The sequence below is a fragment of the Zophobas morio genome, unplaced genomic scaffold (assembly GCF_036711695.1).
Source record: "Zophobas morio isolate AGI-343-1 ecotype UQ-CSIRO unplaced genomic scaffold, CSIRO_AGI_Zmor_V1 ptg000005l, whole genome shotgun sequence".
In the NCBI taxonomy this organism is placed as follows: domain Eukaryota; kingdom Metazoa; phylum Arthropoda; class Insecta; order Coleoptera; family Tenebrionidae; genus Zophobas; species Zophobas morio.
In genome coordinates, this window is record NW_026972110.1 from 15,302,499 (window position 1) to 15,324,147 (window position 21,649).

The 21,649-nt window shown below is 31.5% G+C and overlaps 1 protein-coding gene across 1 annotated transcript; it reads right to left on the reverse strand.

Moving 5' to 3' along the window:
* Positions 1-9,789: 9,789 nt before the first annotated feature.
* On the reverse strand, positions 9,790-21,107 carry LOC135145930 (gustatory receptor for sugar taste 64f-like). The gene is made up of 7 exons (XM_064078051.1): positions 21,092-21,107; positions 18,029-18,306; positions 17,650-17,967; positions 17,506-17,595; positions 17,371-17,445; positions 9,955-10,044; positions 9,790-9,903 (listed from the first exon to the last, which is right to left on the reverse strand). The coding sequence occupies exons 1-7, from the start codon at positions 21,105-21,107 to the stop codon at positions 9,790-9,792; spliced, it is 981 nt and encodes a 326-aa protein (XP_063934121.1).
* Between the last annotated feature and the right edge of the window lie 542 nt (positions 21,108-21,649).

Sequence of the window (21,649 nt, forward strand, 5' to 3'; positions counted from 1 at the left end):
ACTTATTGATAGACGTAAATATAACAATTGCTCAAAAATTGTTTTCATGTTTCCTTATTACCAATAAAAAAAGATCATCAATGATAATGATTAAAACAAGCTGTCAACAACATGTGGCTGTCTTTGATAATGTTTTTTTATTGCTCTTACAGTATTAAGTTAGTTCATGACAATAAATCATAAATTTGAACAAAAAATTACCCAGTCAATTATTTATTACGGAAAAACATTAATTACTCTTGCTAAGTAGTTGACTGAAATTAACTCTCCTTATGGTCCTTAAACCGTATTTAAATTTCTAAAGTTTTTCGTACATTTATAAATTGGAAATGCGAAAAAATGTGTTTATTACACCTTTACAATTTTTGTTTTTGCTTTAAATTTTTTTTTTAATTAATTATTTTTTATTCAGTCTGTCTCCTATTTACTTCTCCTTCTTGTTAACAATTTTTAAATTTGTGTTTTTTTTCTCCACTCTTCAATATCTTGTTAATCTTGTATCCCTATACATTTTCTTTTCACTCGAACTTCCACTTCTACTTTGTTTATTTAGACAAAATTTCCCTCGCCCCTTCAGTAACTACGTAATATAATGAGCAGGCATCATCAAGTTGTTGCTGGGGATGATTGTACAAATTTTGGTTAGCGCTTTGCCATCTACACGACACTCCTAAGGTAGATATAAAATTTGATTTAGTAGTTTCGGAGATTAAATCTAGTTTAATAAAAATCGACACAAACGACACACGACAGACAGAAGAAAAAGGGAGATTCTAGGAGTCACGAAACGTCGAGAAAATATGAAAGTACACAGTCGCACAATACTTCAAAAATGAAATTATTATGCGACAGAAGAGTAATTGACATAAAAATACACTTTAATATTAATAGCATTTTTATAAAATGATACATTATTTATCATTTACAATTGTTTACAATTACGACTAGTTTTTCGAATATACACTTTTATTTGTATTGCTTAAAGCATTAAAATTTGGTACAATTTGTGTGTTTAGTTGCTTTAGTACCAACTGGTATGTCGCCACAATACCAACCATCTACAAAGAAACAACATCGTTACAAATATGTACTACTACTTAGAAAAATCTTACAGTCAAAATAGCACAATTTTAGCATTTTTAACTAATCGAGCACTCATTTTGCAATTGTCCATTTTATCTTCCAACTTTTTCCAAGATACCATAAAACCTGTCCATTCCTGAGCTAGTCGGATAGAAAAACTAAGGCCTAAAACTTGAGTCGAACAGTGTATTAGTATTGTTACAAATTAACTTTAAAAAAACTCAAATTTGACAATATATTAAAATTACTTAAGTAATCAAAAAAACTCTTTCGTATGATCATAGTTATAATAATTAATAAGGTTACAACAACTGAACACAGTAGCAGTAACAACGAATAAATCGTCTCAAAAGAGTACCATGAAAATTTTAGAAATCGAAAATTGTCTTGAAATAAACCCTATACAGGAAAATAACCCATTATTTGACTAATAATCAGAAATAGTTTTAGAGTGGAATGTACGTTTTCATCCATCTGTAATTCTATGTTTAATAGTCACCAGTTAGAAGTTTTATTTTCAAAGAGATAATCTTAACATTGTATTGTTGAAAACCTTGTTTACTTGCACCTATTAAACACGGAATGGACAACAGACTAAAGTATTCATATATGTATATAACGAACGTAATTACTAAATGCAGCCATTAATATTTAATATCAACCTTATAAACAATATGATTAACAATTACATTCATTCTTAGAACAACAATAAAAGTAAAAGCTTTCTTTTTGTGAAACTTACTATTCGATAACAATTATTTTTATAAAGGTGTTCAATTAAAAAAGTCATCAAGTTGGCGTTGCTTTTTTGATAGAAGAAAACGTAGAGAAAAACGCATTGTTTTATATTTATTTTAATTCATACCGCTCTATACTACTGACCACGGTTGTAGAATAGATAGGTTGATACACTAGCATACATTTGCATATCCCTGGTTAGCGACGCCAATTGTCGATCGCGTCGCCTGGTTTTTGACGTTTTAGGGACACAGAACTCTATAGGCATCTGTCTATAACCGATGTAATTAATAAAAGAAATCCTACTTATCGACTCCGATCAAATGTCATTTACAAATTTTGTATTGTTCATAAAGCAATGTAAACGAAAATCCCCAAAATAACTAGAATGATTTCCGCTCGACAAGGTAGAGGCGCTAGCTGTATGTGTCCTTTCCATGGATATAGGGATCGAAAAGAAGCGTCGCCATCCCAAGCCATTAGTGTACAAACCTATCTATTCTACAACCGTGCTACTGACATTTCCGCGTTGTCAGCTGTCATCGATTAAATTTTAGGTTAATTGTAGACATACTTCACAACGTTTACAAAAATCAAAGCCAAGTTTAGTTGAACACCCGATATGTTTCCTTATCATTGTGTTAGTTCATGACAAAAAATAATAAATTTGAACAAAAAAATACTATATGAATTATTTTTTACGAACAAAGCAAGAATTACTCTGACAATGAATAGTGGCAGTTATTTTTAGTAATTTATACCCGTAGTTTAAGAAATCTACGAACTCTATTTATAATTACGACTAGTTTTTAGAATATGCCGTTTTATTTGAACTACTGCCAGTATTAAAATTTGGTACTAGTTGCGTATTTAATTGGTTTAGTACCAACTGGTAAGTCGCTACAATACCAGCTATCTGCAAAGAAACAGTAAGATTACAAATACTACAACTGGCAAAATTCTTACGGTCAAAACAGCCCTTTTTCTTACAGTAAAAAATTTCTTTCCAGAAAGAGCAATTTCTGTATACAACACCTGATCAGTAAGTCTGCAAATCTACAAAAAGCCAGAAAGCATTTAGTTTTAGTACACGTTTCTACATTCACTAACTTCTAAATTGTAGAGGGAAACTGGTACTGAAAGCACGTATGCTTGAATCTTGGAATGTTCTTCATAAAGTGCAGCAGGATAAAAACTAATACTCAAAATTTTTAAAACTGTAGTTGTGTTGGCTATATTAAACGACAACGTTTTCAAGATATTATTTGTAATTTTTAAAAGAGATGCTCCATTAACCACAATAAGAAATAAATTCGTAAAGTACGATAATAATACCATAGATCCCAGTTTATTGTTAATAATTTCACTTAAATAGCAAAGTTCGTAATGCTCTTCTCTAATGCGCTTCCACACTTCCGAACTATTATTCTTTAAGAATATATATTATTGCTATATTTTTTACTTTTAATCAATTTCTAACCTTTGCTTTAATCATTATTTTAATTTTATTTTTAAGTTGTTTGAGTCTTGTCACAAATATTCCAGACAAGGCTATTAACATGAAATCTATGAAGTAACTGATGAGTGTTATTTGAATGTATAATATCTACAACAATTAATGACATTCTTTTGATTTTATTACGTGTTAATCATGAATATACCCATATCACAACACTGCCGAAGAAATTATATCCAACTACAAGAAACACATGAGAACACAGGACAAGCTTTAAAGCAAAAAATTTAAAAACTTCTGCTATCGTTGATTCCTGTTTTGCAGCTATCATAAATAGATATGTATACTGAACCAGTAATCCAGCTGGAAACTCATGCTTACAGAAAAAGGTTTCACATATAAGAGGTAACAAAACTACCAGCTCTGAGGATTATAAACACAATCATTACAACTTTGACATTCTTCACTAATCGAGTATTCATTTTAAAATTTCCCATTTTGTCTTCCAGGTTTTGCCACAGTGCTATAAATCGTGGCCATTCTTGAGCTAGTTGAATAGAGACACAGAAGCCTAAAACTTGAAACGAACTGTACAATAATAATGCTACAAATTAAATTTAATTCATTGGAACTTTATGATATATTCAAAGTACCCAAATAATCAGAAACATTTTTTCGTATGATCATAGTCACAATGACTAATAAGGCTACAAAAACTGAAAACAATAGCAGTGACAATGAATAAATCGTCTTTAAAGAAAACCACGAGAATTTTAGCAATCGAAAATTATCTTGAAATAAACCTTGTACAGGAAAAAAGCCCATGATTTGACTAATAACCAAAAATACTTTTAAAGAGGAATGTATATTTTCGTCCATGGGTTGGAAGTTTTATGGTCGGTGAACAATTTTAACATAGAAGTTGTTAAAACCTTCTTTACTTGTAATACACGTGGAATAGGCAATAAAGAGACTAAACCATAAAAAAATATGTTATTATCGTAATTACTAGATGAAATCGTTCTAATAATCTACCAATTATTCGTTAAACTCATTCTTAGAACAACCATGAAAATAAAGGCTTTTTTTGTAAAACTTACTGACAAACGAAAATATATTAAATTGCTCAAAAATTGCTAGTATATGTTTTCCTATTATGAACCATGTTAGTGCACGATAATAATTAATAAATAATAGGAGTGACTTTGAACCGAAAAATGTTACGTGAATTATTTATTAGGCCAAAAGAATAGTATTAATAATAATTCAATTATCCGGTGAACTTCCAAGTTCACAGGATGTAACAACATTTTGGTCAAAACTTTGGTCTCAAGAATTTGAATTTAACCAACCTGCCAAATGGATTCCTCATATATCCCATAAACTATCCACAGTTACACCAATTAATGATCATCAGATAACACTTGCCGAATTAATAAATACCATCAATAAGACACACAACTGGCAATCACCGGGACCAGACAAAATCCATAATTTTTGGATAAAAAAATTAAATTGTGTACATATTCATTTACTACATCACTTAAATCAGTTCCTTCTTGACCCATCCTTCTTTCCAACATTCTTATGTCATGGTGTAACATACCTGAAACCCAAAGATAACGACACAAAAAATCCATCAAAATACAGACCTATCACATGTTTACCGACAATCTATAAAATATTAACCTCATGCATTACACAAAATATCTATCAACACTGTTTTAACTCTGACATCATTAATGAAGAACAGAAAGGATGTATTAAAGGATCCTTTGGTTGCAAAGAGCAATTAATCATAGATTCCATCATCTGTGAACAAGCTAGAAAAGAAAACCGAAACATATATACAGCTTTTATTGATTATAAGAAAGCTTACGATTCTGTCCCTCATTCCTGGCTATACAAAATTCTGGAATTATACAAAATTGATACTAAAATCTGCACTTTTCTCAAATGTTCCATGGAATTTTGGAAGACCACCCTCCAAATAACCTTAAATGAACAAATAATTCAGTCAGATCCAATAATGATCCGAAGAGGAATTTTTCAAGGCGATTCTCTTAGTCCGTTATGGTTCTGTTTAGCAATAAATCCCCTCTCCGATATCCTGAACAGCTGCAATTATGGGTTCAATATAAGAATTAACATACAAAGAGAAAACAGAACAAGTCACTTGCCATATATGGATGACAAAAATATATGCAAGTAGACAAAACCAGTTAACAAACCTATTAAATCTGACTAAAGAGTTTTCCGGTGATATTGGTATGTGTTTTGGTATTGAGACATGTAAGACCCAAGCAATCAGAAAAGGCGTCCAACACCAAGTACCACATATAACCCAGAATAACTTAATAATCGAAGCCCAAGAACGAAATGATACATACAAATATCTGGGTTTCTGTCAACCCTCCCACATCAATCATACCAAAACGAAAACACAGTTGAAAGATCAATACCTAGCGAGATTAAAATTAATATTGAAGGCACAATTAAATGGAAAAAATGTAATGAAAGCAACAAGGAAAATCTTCACACAGTATAGAAGACATCATCCAAAATCGTCCATTGAAAGATTCTCATTATCAAGACAGAATGGAGGAAGGGGTTTCCAAAACCTAGAAAACTTATATCAGAGACAAATCTCAGATCTGAAGAAGTATTTCTTGAAACGAGCAGAAAGAAATGAAATGTTTCGCACCATCACAAGGGCAGATTTAAACCACACACCCTTAAATCTGTCGAACACCGAAGAAATCCACACACCCCACATAATAGACAAAATAATAAGTGGTCAAAAACAAAAACAACTACATGGAAAATTCTACAAAGACTTAGAAGAAACTCATATCAACAAGAAGATGTCATTGATTTGGTTAAAAAAATCAAGATTGTATGCCGAAACAGAAGGATTTGTGTTTGCTATTCAAGACCAAGTAATCAATACCAAGAATTACAGAAAATACATCATCAAAGATCCGAATATAAGAAACGACTGCTTTCGCCTCTGTATAGCAAAACCTGAAACGATCCAGCACATAATCTCCTCCTGCAGCATCCTGGCACAAACTGACTACAAAGCTAGACACGACAACGCAGCCAAAATCATTCACAAAGAATTAGCAACACTCATGAACTTAATCGAAGATACGACACCCTATTACACTTACATTCCGTCACCGTTCCTTGAAAATAACAAATACAAATTATACTGGGATCGCACAATACTTACAGACTTAAACATTACAGCTAACAGACCAGACATCATACTTATTAAAAAACACACGAACGAACCTATTCTCATTGACATTGTTATTCCTAACACAAACAACATTATTCAAACATACCACACCAAGATTTCAAAATATCTACAATTATCGATAGAAATGAAATCCATGTTGAATCTTAAAAAAATTCAATTCTACCCTTAGTTATCTCTAATGTAGGTGTAGTCCCAAATAGCTTAGTTGAGAATTTAAAGACTTTGCATTTGAATGATTCAATAATTGTCAAAATTCAAAAAGCTGTTTTGTTAGGAACATGTCATATTGTTCGTAAATTTCTCGAACTGTCTGATCATGTCAGTCAGATTAGATTAGCAACAGTAGGTCAGAGTAGTGTAGGTCAGTTTCAGTATAAAGATTATGGCCTGTCCAAAGGAATGCCAAAGGTACCATACGTGCTGCCATCTATTAATAATTCAAAAACGACAAAAGAATTATTAACACTTTTTGAAAGGCACAAAGGCATTCATACCGAAACAAACCACCATTACACGTTTTGAAGTCCCATAATGTCAAGTCAAATTAAAATTTTGCTAAATTATTAAGTGTAATTATTAATAGATGGCAACACATATGGTACCTCTTGGACAGGCCATAATCTTTATACTAGTCCGCCATGGTTACGCTAGACTTTTAGGGATGGGGTGAGATTAGAGAATAATAGCAGACTAATTTGTATGCTGTAATTCTAGAATCTCGAAAGTTGTTATGTTAATCTAATCAATGCATATCATTACTTGGTCTTAGTACCCGTAATGATAGAAGTCTTGCCTGAATGCTGGTCATTTCCGGGTCAGTGGTGGGTCTTAATAATAATAATAATAATAATAACCTTAATAGATTTATTTCCAACGGACATGGCACCCAATTACAAGAAATTCAATATACAATGTATAAAAATTACATGCTTTAAAGCAAAAAATTTAAAAACTTATACTGTTATAAATTGGTACGTATATTGACCCAGTATTCCAACTAAAAATTCGTGTATCCAGAAAAAATCACATATAAGGGTTACAAAAACTACCAGACATCAGAATTACAACCACGATAATTACAATTTTGGCATTTTTAACTAATCGAGTCCTCATTTTGCAATTGTCCATTTTATCTTCTAACTTCTTCCAAGATGCCATAAAATCTGTCCATTCCCGAGCTAGTCGGGTAGAAAAACTAAGGCATAAAACTTGAGTCGAACAGTGTATTAGTATTGTTACAAATTAACTTTAAAATAACTGAAATTCGATAATATTGTTATGAAATAGACACCCTTACGCCGCCCTTGTACGACGCCTGTGGCCGTCGAAAACTCTCTGGTCTTACTCCTGGAAACGGAAATCGCGAATGGGAGTTCCGGAGGAGTCTAGAAGCGGTGACGTAGGGTTTCGAAAAGGACCGCGTGCTGTTTAAATAGAGTCCACCTTTGGGGAACGGATTATTCAGCTAGTGGAGTCAAGAGCGTCCATTTCAATCACCCGTCCAACGTAACACTGGTGTCGGAAGTGAGATTGAAGATTAATAACCGGTTTTACGACGACGTCCAGGGAGATCGAACAAGAATTTGAAAGAATTTATGCCGGTCGAGACGAGAACTCAAACTGCAGCGGTGTTGGAAGAATAACTAATACAGATGGAGGCGATGCTTGCTGAAATGAACGAGAAAATTAGGGCAAGAATAGGAAAAATGGACGCAAGGATGGAAACAATGGACAAAAAAATAAAAGAAGTCGAGCAATCAGTGGAGAAAATTGTAGCAGATCAAATTAAAACTAGAGAAGATAGAATAGAAGACAAAATGAAGAAATTTGAAAAGATAATAAAAAATGCAGCTACCACTGGTTCATGTAACGTGATGTCGGCTTCCAGAACGATTCAACCACCCACCTATGATGGCCCGACACCGTGGTCATCGTATAAGATACAGTTCGAGGCAGCAGCGATGACGAATCTTTGGGATGAAGAACAGAAAGCTACAGCCTGGGTGATAGCTCTGCGAGGTACAGAGCTAGAAATGCTTCAAACATTATCCGACGAAGATATAAGCAAATATAGTGCCTTAACTATTGCTCTAGGACTGCGATTTGCAAGTTTTTGCCGCCCTATTAAAGACAAGAATACAGAAAGTTGGAGAATCTCTACAAGAATTTGCAGCAGATTTCAAGACAATGGTACGTCTAGCATACCCTGAAGCACCAACGACTATTCAAGAATGGCTTACGACAGGAACCTTCGTAGATGGCTGAAGTTAAGAAGGTCTTACAACTATCAAGTATCAGGCATCATCTGATGCCTTGATTCGTGCGCTGGAAGTGGAAGCGGTGCACAATTCTTTAAGAACCTGCCACCAATTCAGGGTGGCAGAACTAGAGATGGAAGAAACGGACGGAATAAAGAAGATACTGGAAAAACTGCCACAACAAATGGATGGTATATCATCTCAAAAAGTAGAGAATGGTATGCCTCGTAAGAGAAGTGTAGAATGCTATAGGTGTAGGCGCCAGGGACACCTCAAACGTGATTGTCGTGCTCGATTACCAGCTCCAGGAAGAAGCACGAAACAGAGATCTCACTGAGATGTAAAAGGGGCCAGTACTCTTGGGAATGGGTTCACTGGTGAGAATAAGGCCGCAAGCGAAGTAAAAATAAGAAGTTTCACCAGGGGTAGTGGTTCAACTATACCGGGGAAAATTTATGAAAATCCAGCAGCAATCACCATCGATACTGGCGCAGAGGTTTCAATTGAACGTAAAGGATTCGTGAGAGCTGAAGATGTAGAAGCTATACTTGAAACCATCAGATTGATAACTGTAACTGGAGAGTCGACGCCAATCATGAACTAAGCATCTACGTCTTGCAAACACTGCGACGAGGTTGAGCAGCCCAAAGCACGGTTCAACTTCAGGAAGAAAGCAGTCGTGGAAGATGACGAATGGACTACAGCTCGGTGTAGAAAGGACCAGGAGGAAGACAAGAACATTGGGAAACTTACTAGACGATAACATATAACAATAATTGTTTTTATATGTTTCCTTATTATTGTGTTAGTTCATGATAAGAAATAATAAATTTGAACAAAAAAATAATATGTGTATTATTTTTTACGGACAAACCATGAATTACTCTTGCTAAATAGGTGACTACAATCAATTCTCACTATGGATAGCAGAAGTATAGTAGTTTATATCCGCAGTTTAAGAAATCTAAGAACTCTGTATATAATTACGACTAGTTTTTAGGATATGCAGTTTTATTTGAACTACTGTCAGTATTAAAATTTGGTACTATTTGTGTGTTTAACTGGTTTAGTACCAACTGGTATGTTGCTACAATACCAGCTATCTACAAAAAAAATAGTTACATTACAAATACTGCAACTCACAAAATTCTTACGGTCAAAACAGCTCTTTTTCTTACAGTAAAAAATCTCTTTCCAGAAAGAGCAATTTCTATATACAACACCTGATCAGTAAGTCTGGAAATCTACAAAAATCCAGGAAGCATTTAGTTTTATTACGCATTTATACCTTTACTAACTTCTAAATTGTATAGGGAAACTGGCACGGAAAGTACATACGCCTGAATCTTGGAATGTTCTTCAGAAAGTGCAGCAGGATAAAAACTAATACTCAAAATTCTTAAAACTGTAGTTGTGTTGGCTATATTAAACGAAAATGTCTTCATGATATTATTTGTAATTTTTAAAACAGATGCTCCATTAACGACAATAAGAAATAAATTCGTAAAATATGATACTAATACCATAAATCCCAGTTTATTGTTGATAGTTTCACATAAATAGCAAAGCTCATAATGTTCTTCTCGAATGCGCTTCCACACTTCCGAACTATTATTCTTTAAGAATATATGTTATTGTTATATTTTTTACTTATAATGTACTTCTAACCTTTGTTTTTATTAATGCTTTAATTTTGTTTTTAAGTTGTTTAAGTCTTGTCACAAATATTCCAGACAAGGCTATTAACATGAAATCTGTGAAGAAACTGATGAGTGTTATTTGAATATATAATATCTACAACATTTAATGAAATTCTTTTGGTTTTATTACGTGTTAATCCTGAATATACCCATATCACAACAGCGCTGAAGAAATTATATCCCACTATGTGAAATACATGAGAACATAGAACAATCTTTAAAGCAAAAAATTTAAAAACTTCTGCTACCGTTGATTCTTGTTTTGCAGCTACCATAAATTGGTACGTAAATTGAACCATAAATCCAGCTGGAAGCTCATGCTTACAGAAAAAGATTTCACACATAAGAGGTAACAAAACTACCAGCTTTGAGGATTGTAAACACAATCATTAAAACTTTAACATTCTTCACTAATCGAGTATTCATTTTAAAATTTCCCATTCTGTCTTCCAGGTTTTGCCATAATGCTATAAATCGTGGCCATTCTTGAGCTAGTTGAATAGAGGAACAGAAGCCTAAAACTTGAAATGAACTGTATATTAATAATGCTGCAAATTAAATTTAAATTAATCCGAACTTTATCATACATTCAAAGTACCCAAATAATCAGAAAAATTTTTTCGTATGATCATAGTCACAATGACTAATGTGGTTACAAAAACTGAGAACAGTAGCAGTAACAATGAATAAATCGTCTTTAAAGAAAACCACGAGAATTTTAGCAATCGAAAATTATCTTGAAATAAACCTTGTACAGGAAAAAAGCCCATAATTTGACTAACAACCAGAAATAACTTTAAAGAGGAATGTATATTTTCGTCCATGTGTGATTTTTTTTAAGTCGTCACTTCGTTGAAAGTTTTATGGTCGGTGAACAATCTTAACATAGTAATGTTAAAAAACTTGTTTACTTGTCATACACGTGGAATAGGCAATAAATAGTCTAAACTATAAAAATAGTACATTATGGAACTAGTGGATGAAGTTGAATTTCAACGGCGAGAGTGATTTTTTCACACGAGCGAGTGCAACGAGCGAGTGCGAAAAAGAAACTCGAGCCGTTGAAATTTCTTCATCCGCGAGTTGCATATACTATTTTTTCTAAGAAATTAGGAAATAAATGTTTGTTTATGGTAGGTATTTTATTTTTGAAATACATTAACTGTAATAGAACAATTTGTGCAATTATCACCAATAATATTTACACTTTTATCGTAAGTATTATTTGAACTTGTATCTTTGTTTAAACTTAGTTGGCTGCTTCCTGTATCAATAACTGCACTTGTATCAGATTCGAAAATGCCGCATTGGCAGCATTCAAAATTTCTTCAGAAACTTCGTCAGTCTCACTCATGTTCATTGTTTTCAATTGTGTAAACTAGCAGTATTAAACGTCAAACACTAACGGGTCGTCCAGCCTAGGCGTCATGATTTTCGAAGCGCGCGAAGCGGACGGTGCGGTCGGTGCAGGCGATACGCGACACGTTTCGCTAGCTGCGAAACGCTCAGGCTGGACGACCCGTTAAAATCGTAGACGGCCGAGTATTTTTCCACTAGAGGGTGAAATGAAATTTCATCCACTGCCAGCGATGGGAAAATGACAAACTTCAACCTTAATGAGTAGAAAAAATATATTATTATCGTAATTACTAGATGAAGTCCTTGAAAATATCAACCTTACAAATAATCTACCAATTATTCGTTAAACTCATTCTTAGAACAACGACGAAAATAAAGGCCTTTTCTTGAAACATATCAATTTGTTCAAAAATTGCTAGTATATGTTTTCCTATTATGAACTATGTTAATGTACGATAATAAATAATAGGAGTAACTTCGAACCGCAAAATGTTCCGTGAATTATTTATTACGCGAAAAGCTTGAATTACCCTTTTGTTAAATAGTTGACTGAAATAGGTTTTCACTATGGATAGCGTACTGGCAATTGTTCTTTCCAAGGGGCTAAAATGCTCTCGAATATTAGACAACAGACTGAAATGTGCCGCAGTGATTAAATCGAAGGTCGAAACGGCAGTAGTAATTCTGCAAGGGCCCTGTTGGCTCTTTTATAATTTTGTTCAGTTAAACATTTAGTGTCCGAGTTTTTAAAAACTTGGGTATCCGCAAAAATTGTCCCTTAGGTCCCGGACCTGTGAAGGACCCCTTCGAAACCCTGGATTTTCTATGAATCTGAACAACATTGTATATTACTTGCATTTGAAGTGTATATTTGGTGACGCATTTATGATATTAAGGGAAAAAAATCTTAGACAAAGAGATGGGCTCGATGCGAATTCCCATTGATTTGATTGGCCGCGAGAATGTTGCCCAGATTTGGGTATGGAATAAGCTTTGGCGATTATTCTCGGAAGGAAGTATGATTATGCGAGGTAGTGGAAATTGGTTTTAAGAGTTGGTTTAATTGAAGTCAAATCCTAAATTCCAGCTTTTTGGCCCTTAGGGTAAATATAAAGAAGGGTAGGCTGGTATGAAAGGGATACCTTGCGCAATAATAGGGATAATTTAATGCTATAAATTCTTGTCGCACACTAGAGGAATTCTCACTCTTGCTTTTAGTTTTGGTTCATAATCATACATTGTATTAATAATTTACAAGTGGCAGACAACATAAATAAGTTGTTTACTATTTTGTTAGTAAAAATAAAAATATTATGCTATAATAACAGAATAATTGTCTTAAAAATAGTAAGGTTTTTGATATTAATATTTCATTTATTTATAAATATTTTACAAACAAAATATTATTTAAGTTATTTTATCGTAATTTACACCAACAGTTAAAAAATTTGAGAATACTATTTATAATTACGACTAGTGTTTGGGATACCCACTTTTATTTGTATTAATTAAAGCATTAAAATTTGGTATAATTTGTGTATTTAATTGGTTTAATACCAACTGGTACGTCGCCGCAATACCAGCAATCTGAGAGGAAAAAGTAGCGTTACAAACACCATTACTCGCAAAATCTTACAGTCAAAACAGTACTTTTCCTCACAGTGAAAAATCTGTTTCCTGTAATACCGATTTCTATAAACAACACCTGATCCGTTAATCTGCAAATCTATAAAAAATTAGTTTTAATACACATTTCTATTTTTACTAACTTCTAAATTGTACAGAGAAAGTGGCATGGAAATAATATGTGCCCGAATCTTGGAATGTTCTTCATAAAGTGCAGCAGCATAAAAACTTATACTCAGTATTTTCAAAACTATCGTTGCATTGACTAAATTAAATGAAAACGTCTTCATGATGTTATTTGTAATTTTTAAAACAGATGCTCCATTAACCAAAACAAGAAATAAATTCGTAGAAAAGGATGATAACACCATAGATCCCAGTTTATTGTTAAGAGTTTCACACAAATCGCAAAGCTGATAATGTTCTTCTCTAATGCTTTTCCAAACTGCCTCAGTATTAATCTTTAAAAATATCTTTGCTTATTAAATTTTTTACTGACACTTATGTATTCCAAACCTTGGCTTTAACTATTATTTTAATTTTATTTTTAAGTTGTTTCAGTCTTACCGCAAATATTGCAGGTAACATTATTAACAAGAAATCTACGAAGTAACTGATGAGTGTAACGTGAAGATATAATATCTACAACATTTATAAATTAAGTTCTCTAGGTTTTATTAAATGCTAATCGTGAATATACCCATATTGCAACACCGATGTAGAAATTATATCCAACTATTAGAAACACATGAGAACAAACGAAAAGTTTTAAAGCAAAAAATTTAAAAAAATCTGTTGCTTCTTGTTCTGCAGCGGTCATAAATTGGAATATATGTTGACACAGTATTCCAGCTGAAAGCTCATGCGTACAAAAAAAATAAATATAGGAGAAACAGAACTACCAGCTTTGAGAATTATAATCACGATCATCAGAATTTTAACATTTTTAACTAAACGATTATTCATTTTAAAATTTCCCATTTTGTTTTCCAGATTCTTCCAACGTACAATCAAATCTGGCCATTCCTGAGCTAGTCGCACAGATATACAAAAAGCTAAAATTTGTGTTGAACAAAAAATGAGCAACGCTAAAAATTAAATTTAAATTGACTGAAATTTCACACATACACTAGAATTACTTAAATAATCAGAAAAATTGTTTCGTATGATCATAATCACAATAATTAACAAGGTGATAAAAACTAGAAATAGGAGCAGTAACAATGAATAAATCGTTTTTAGAGAGAACCACGAAAATTTTAGCAATCGAAAATTATCTTCAAATAAACCTTGTACAGGAAAATAACCCATTATTTGACCAAAAATAAGAAATAGTTTTAGAGTGGAATGTATACTTTCATCCATATGTGATGTTTTATTTTTGGTGAGTGAATCTTAACACCGTATTGTTAAAAACCTTGTTTACTCGTGCTAGACCCGCAATAGTCAGTAAACAAGGGTAAACTATACATAAATTATTATTAACGTAATTAATGGAAGAAGTCATTAATAATATCAGCTTTACAAATATAATCTACCGATTCATTAAACTGATTCTTAAAAAAAACACACAAAAATAGAGGCTTTCTTTCTTGTAAAATTTACTGATAGACGATAACATAACAATAAGTCAAAAGTGGCTTTTATACTCGAATGTTTTTTCTTATCGATATTGTTAGGATTTACGGAAATTAATCGGCGTGGGTAAAAGTCAACAACTGATTTCTCGACAGTACGCAACTGCACTAATATAATAATAAATTTGAATAGAAAAATGCTTTGTAAAATATTTATTACGTAAAAGTAGTACGAATTTTAATATTAACTTTTATTGATAATACGTTTACAAATATTTTATAAGCAAATGACGTTAACCTTATTTCATCGTAATTTATACCAGTAATTGATGACGTCTACGAATTGTGTATATAATTACTAGTTCTTGGGATATCCAGTTTTATTTGTATTACTTACAACATTAAAATTTGGTATAATTTGTGTGTTTAAGTGCTTTAATACCAACTGGTATGTCGCCACAAAACCAGCGATCTGAAAAAAAACAGTAGCGTTACAAATACCACTCACAAAATCTTACAGTCAAAACAGTTCTTTTCCTTACAGTAAAAAATCTGCTTCCTGTAATAGCGATTTCTACATACAACACCTGGTTGGTAAGTCTGCAAATCTACAAAAATCCAAAAAATATTTAGTTTTATTACACATTTCTGCTTTTACTAACTTCTAAATTGTACAGAGAAAGTGGCACTGAAAGAATGTATGCTTGAATTTTGGAATGTTCTTCATAAAGTGCAGCAGCATAGAAACTAATACTCAGTATTTTTGTAACTATAACTGCATTGGCTAAAATTAAGGAAAGCTTTTGGACGATATTATTTGTAATTTTTAAAACAGATGCTCCATTAACCACAATTATAAATAAATTTGTAAAAAATGATAGTAACACCATAGATCCCAGTTTATTGTTAATAGTTTGACACAAATAGCAAAGCTGATAATGTTATTGTCTAATGCGTTTCCACACTGCCGCATTATTAATCTTTAAAAAGATAGTTATATGACTATTATTTTTTTTACAGACATTATTTCAAACCTTTGCATTAACTATTATTTTAATTTTATTTTTAAGTTGTTTCAGTCTTGCCACAAATATTACTGACAAAACTATTAATAAGAAATCTATGAAGTAGCAGATGAGTGTTACTTGAATATATAATATCTACAACATTTATTCATGAAGTTCGTTGAGTTTCGTTGCATGTTAATAGTTAGTGATATACCCATATTATAATACCGGTGTAGAAATTATATCCCACTACTAAAAACACATGAGAACAAAGAAAAAGCTTTAAAGCAAAAAATTTAAAAGCTTCTGTTAGCGTTGTTGCTTGTTCTGCAGCTATGATAAATTGATAAGTATACTGAGACAGTAATCCAGCTGAAAACTCAAGGGTGTAGAAAAATTTTCACGCTTAAGACGTAACAAAATTAGCACCCTTGAGGATTATAATAACTATAACTAAAATTTTTGCATTTTTAAGTAATCGAGTGTTCATTTTAAAATTTCCCATTTTGTCTTCCAGCTTCTTCCAGGACACCATAAAACCTGGCCATTCTTGAGCTAGTTTGATGGTAAAACTGAATCCTAAAACTTGAGTTGAACAGTACATTAGTAATGCTACAAATTAAATGTCATAACAATGTGAAATTTTATAATACATTGAAATTACTTAAGTAATCAGAAAAATTCTTTCGTATTATCATAATTGCAATAACTAATAATGTTACAAAAACTGAAAACAGTAACAGTAATAATGAATAAATCGTCTTAAAAGATAACCATGAAAACTTTAGGCATCGATAATTGTTTTCAAATAAACCTTGTACGGGAAAATAACCCATTATTTGACTAATAATCAGGAATAATTGTAGAGTAGAATGTATATTTTCATCCATGTGTGATGTTTTTTATTGGTCACTGGTTGGAATTTTTACTTTCGCTAAAACAACTTTTAGCTACACTGGATTGTTAAAAACCTTGTTTACTTGTACTAGACAATGGCATGGGCAACAAACAAACTAAAGTATACATATATTATTAACGTATTTACTAGATATAATATCAACCTTACAAACGATCTACTAATTAACAATTATATTTATTCTTAGAACAAAAAAAGTAAGGTCTTTGTTTTCTGGGAAATTTGCTGATTATTATCAATTGTTCAATTATTTCTTGTCTATATTTGGCTACTACTCTATTAGTACATTCTTTTGCATAATATGACTTAATATACATAGATAACATGAAGGTTACTTATTATTTTATGTACTATTTGTAAACAACCAGCATCTGTCATCTTCTACAGTTTCATCTGTGTTCAGAGAGTATGTATTGAATTGCATTAAAGCGAGTTCGTAAGTTACCAAAACTCCAGTAAACTAAAAATTAAAAACAGCAGTAAAGGAAAATAAAAACTAACAATTCTGCTTTATGTGTACCTTAAAGAGTAACGCCTTATTTACTTTGAAAAAATTCATAACGGAAATAACTATTTCGTTCTTAGTAACTTGATCTATCAAGCGTTCGACCTAGAAAAAATGGTTATTAAATATTCATACTTTAAATTAAAGCAATGATCTCACTTCTTTGTTGTATGAAGGAGAAGGTACAGAAAATAACAAAGGTAGAATTTTACCACTTTCGTTGCTAACACTTGCGCCAAACAAGGTAACGCCCAACAACCTAGCTATTAGAAGAAAAAATGACATATAGTAATAAACTTTTCTCAAAGTACTCGTCAAGTGCTTCATGCTTCCAAAAAGTTGCATTAGAATAAAATACATATTAGTACCATAGGATAAAAATATTATGTATGTTAACTTATTATTCAAGAGACAACATAATTGGTAGAGCTGATAGTACTCCTGCCGTAGTTTTTTCCACAGCTTAATGTTATTGGCCTAAAAATATTACTCCTGTTTATTAAATTTTAGAAAGTTGTTATAAACTGCAATTACCTACCTTTGATTTCGCCAAAATTTCAACTTTAAACGTAAATTGTTTAACTCTCAGAGCAAAAGCTGTAGTGACTAACATTATAAAAACATCAATAAACGTCCACGAAAAAGTACTCCTGATTGTTATGATCTGAAAGAAAATTCCTTTCCACAAAGAATATTGAGTTATATGGCAAAATGTATAATAATGCATATAAACTAAAGCTTGCTTTGTCCACAGAGCTGAGTCATACTTTCGTGCAATTTCACGAAAAATATACCACTTGATTAAAATATGTTCAGCTAAAATGCAAACACATTTAAAGTCGAAAATAAATACTCTAACAGAATTACCAGCAGCTAGAAATATGAAGGTAGTACTTAAAATTTGTAATTTTTTTTCTTAAATTTATAGTTATTCCTGTAATTCCCATTGTCTCTTCTGTATTGTGCCATTCGTTCATTAATTTAGGCCAATTTCGTGCCAGCTTAATAAAAAGAATATGGCATAAAATTCCAGATATGTAAAATGCAGCAACGGCTAAAAATTAATCTAAAATGTCGTGATTACAATAGAGTTAAGAAACTTACAAGTTTGTTTCATGGACTGATCTACAAAAAACACTTTATATATTTCTATAGAAGAATATAAACACAAACAAATAAACCAAAATAATGAATAAAGAGTTCTTAGAGATAGCCACGAAAATTTTAGGGTGTTACTAGATTTACATATTCCGTATAAAGGAAAAAATCCGAAAATTTTCAGTAAATTTAAAGAAAACTTCATTGAGGGATGTACATCAACTGAGTTACATTTCTTCATAAATTTGTGTTTTTGACCCATTGGATTTTTTTTTCAGTGATTTAAGTCAAAGCAAAGCAGGGCTATCTAAAGCACCCCTTAAAGTAGCTTGAACCTTATGATAATTTAAAGAACTTGGTAACTCAAATACGTAAGTGCATAATAAAAATTTTTAAAAATTATATAATTCAACCCGACAAAAATTCTGGAACTACTTATTTCTAAGTAAACTTAAATTAATAATGAGCTTCTGTATTCTGAACTAGTTGCGTACAGTTATCAACAAATTTATCAGTGCATTGAAAAATTAATAATCAAAATAGAATAACCATTTTCATATAGTAAATTGATGGTTTATTTGTGTAAAAACAACTCTTTTTCCAGTTACTAAAAGCTAGCATTATGAGTGATATTCTCTTCTTTGTTTAGCAATTTAGTATGATTTTTTTATATTTCCTTTTCTTTATGAAAATAACAAATAAATTACTTTCGAATAACAATCTTAAGAAAATTACTATTGACTCGGGGGACGTAAGACCCACGTATTGATTATTTACACACATTGGCTTTTTATGAAACAAAACTATGCTATTCCTGCAAATATTAGCTTAATTCCATTAAGTCTCCACACATTTTAATTTTTCGAGTATATAATAATATATAAATATATATACAAATCAAATAAATGTCACTAAATGTTTCCTTATTTTCTCTAAAAATCCAAAATATAAAGATAAAAATAATATATCGATTGACTACTCAGGTTTGTATTTTTTTATCAGGTTGGCAACATATTTAAAATTTTATGACGGTATACATGATGATCAAATTCAAAACGTCAAGCCAATAACAACAAACTTTATGTTGAATTTCAACCATTTTATTTTATTTACACTGACAATACAAATGTAAAATTAACTAATAACTTCAATAAAAAACAATAATATTGCGACTACAGTTCATATAAAAAGTAATTCCATAGCTGACCCGATGGCTTTTTTTTTCGATCATATAACACTAAAACATCACTGACGATATTTGATCGTAATTTATACCAATAGTTAAGGAAGGCTAAGAATTACAGTTATTTATAATTACGACTAGTTTTTGTGATATCCAGTTTTATTTGCATTATTTATAACATTAAAATTAGGTATTATTTGTGCGTGTAATTGGTTTAAAAGCAACTGGTATGTTGCCACAATACCAGCAATCTAAAAAAAAAACAGCACAATTGGGAACATTACTACTCATCACAAAATCTTACAACCAAAACGGTGTTTTTCCTTACAGTAAAAAATCTATTTCCAGTTATAGCGACTTCTATATACAACACCTGATCAGTAAGTCTGGAAATCTACAAAAAATCAAAAAACATTATATTTTAGTGTACATTTCTAGTTTTACTAACTTCTACATTGTTTAGAGAAACCGGTACGGAAAGTATATACGTCCGAATTTTGGAATGTTCTTCACAAATTGCAGCAGCATAAAAAATAATATTCAGTATTCGCAAAACCACAGCTGCATGAGCTAAATTAAAAGAAAACCACTTAACGATACTATTCGTAACTTTTAAAAAAGATGCTCTATTAAGTAGAATCAGAAATACACTCCTAAAAAATGATAACAACACGACGGGTCCCAGCTTAGTGTTAATAATTTCACACAAATGACAAAGTTGGTAATGTTCTTTTCGAGCACGCTTCCACATTTCTGCACTATTAATCTTTAATATAAGTATGATTAATATATTTTTAGTTGCACGTAAATGTTACCTACATTTGCTTTAATCATTACTTTAATTTTATTTTTAAGTTGCTTCAGTCTTGTAACAAATATTGCAGATAACGCTATTAACAAAAGATCTAAGAAGTAGCTGATAAATCCTGCCTGAATAAATAATACCTGCAAATTTTATGAAATTACTTGGTTTTGAATAGATTTTAGCTGCGAATATACCCATGTTGTAACACCAGTGAAGAAATTATACCCAACCAATAGAAACACGTGAGAGCAGACGAAAATTTTTAAAACAAAAAATTTTAAAATGCCTGATAGAGTTGTTTCTTGTTCTGCAGCTATCATAAATTGATACTCATGTTGACACGATGTTCCAGCTGAAAAATCACACATGAAGAAAAAATTCAGATTCCAACAAAAGATAGCAAAACTACCAGCCTGGAGCATTATAATCAAAACAATTAATACTTTCGCATTTTTAATTAATCGATCATTCATTTTAAAATTTCCCATTCTGTCTTCCAGATTCTTCCAACGTACCATAAAGTCTGGCCATTCTTGAGCCAGTCGAATAGAAATACAGAAAGCTAAAATTTGCGTTGAACAAAAAATGAGCAATGCTAGAAATCAAATTTAAATTGAGTGGAATTTTACAAAGCATTAAAATCACTTAAATAATCAGATATTTTTTTTCGAATGACCATAGTCGGAATAACTAACACGGTTACAACAATTAAAAATAACAGCAGAAACAGAACCACGAAAATTTTAATAATCGAAAATTATCTTGATACAATCCTTGTACAGGAAAATAACCAATTATTTGGTTAACAATCAAAAATTTTTTTAGAGTTGAATGTATGTTTTCGTCCATTTGTAAGATTATTTTACAAACAACAATAAATTTATTTATTTTTGGTGAAATATAATATTGTCTATAATGTTAAAAAATATGTTTACTTGTATTAGAAACGGAATGAATAATACACAGATTACCAGCACACATACACTATTAAAGTAATTGCTAGATAAATTCGTCAATAACATCAAAATTACCATTAGTCTACTGTTTAACAATTACTTTTATTCTTAATTCAG

Excerpts from the sequence above, each read along its gene's own strand:
- LOC135145930 (XM_064078051.1), bottom strand. Across the intron at positions 10,045-17,370 it reads CTCTGAACACAGATGAAACT|ATTTCCAGACTTACTGATCA; the intron begins GTAGAAGATGAC and ends GGATTTTTGTAG. Across the intron at positions 9,904-9,954 it reads GAAAAAGAGCTGTTTTGACC|ATAGCTGGTATTGTAGCAAC; the intron begins GTAAGAATTTTG and ends TTTTTTTTGTAG.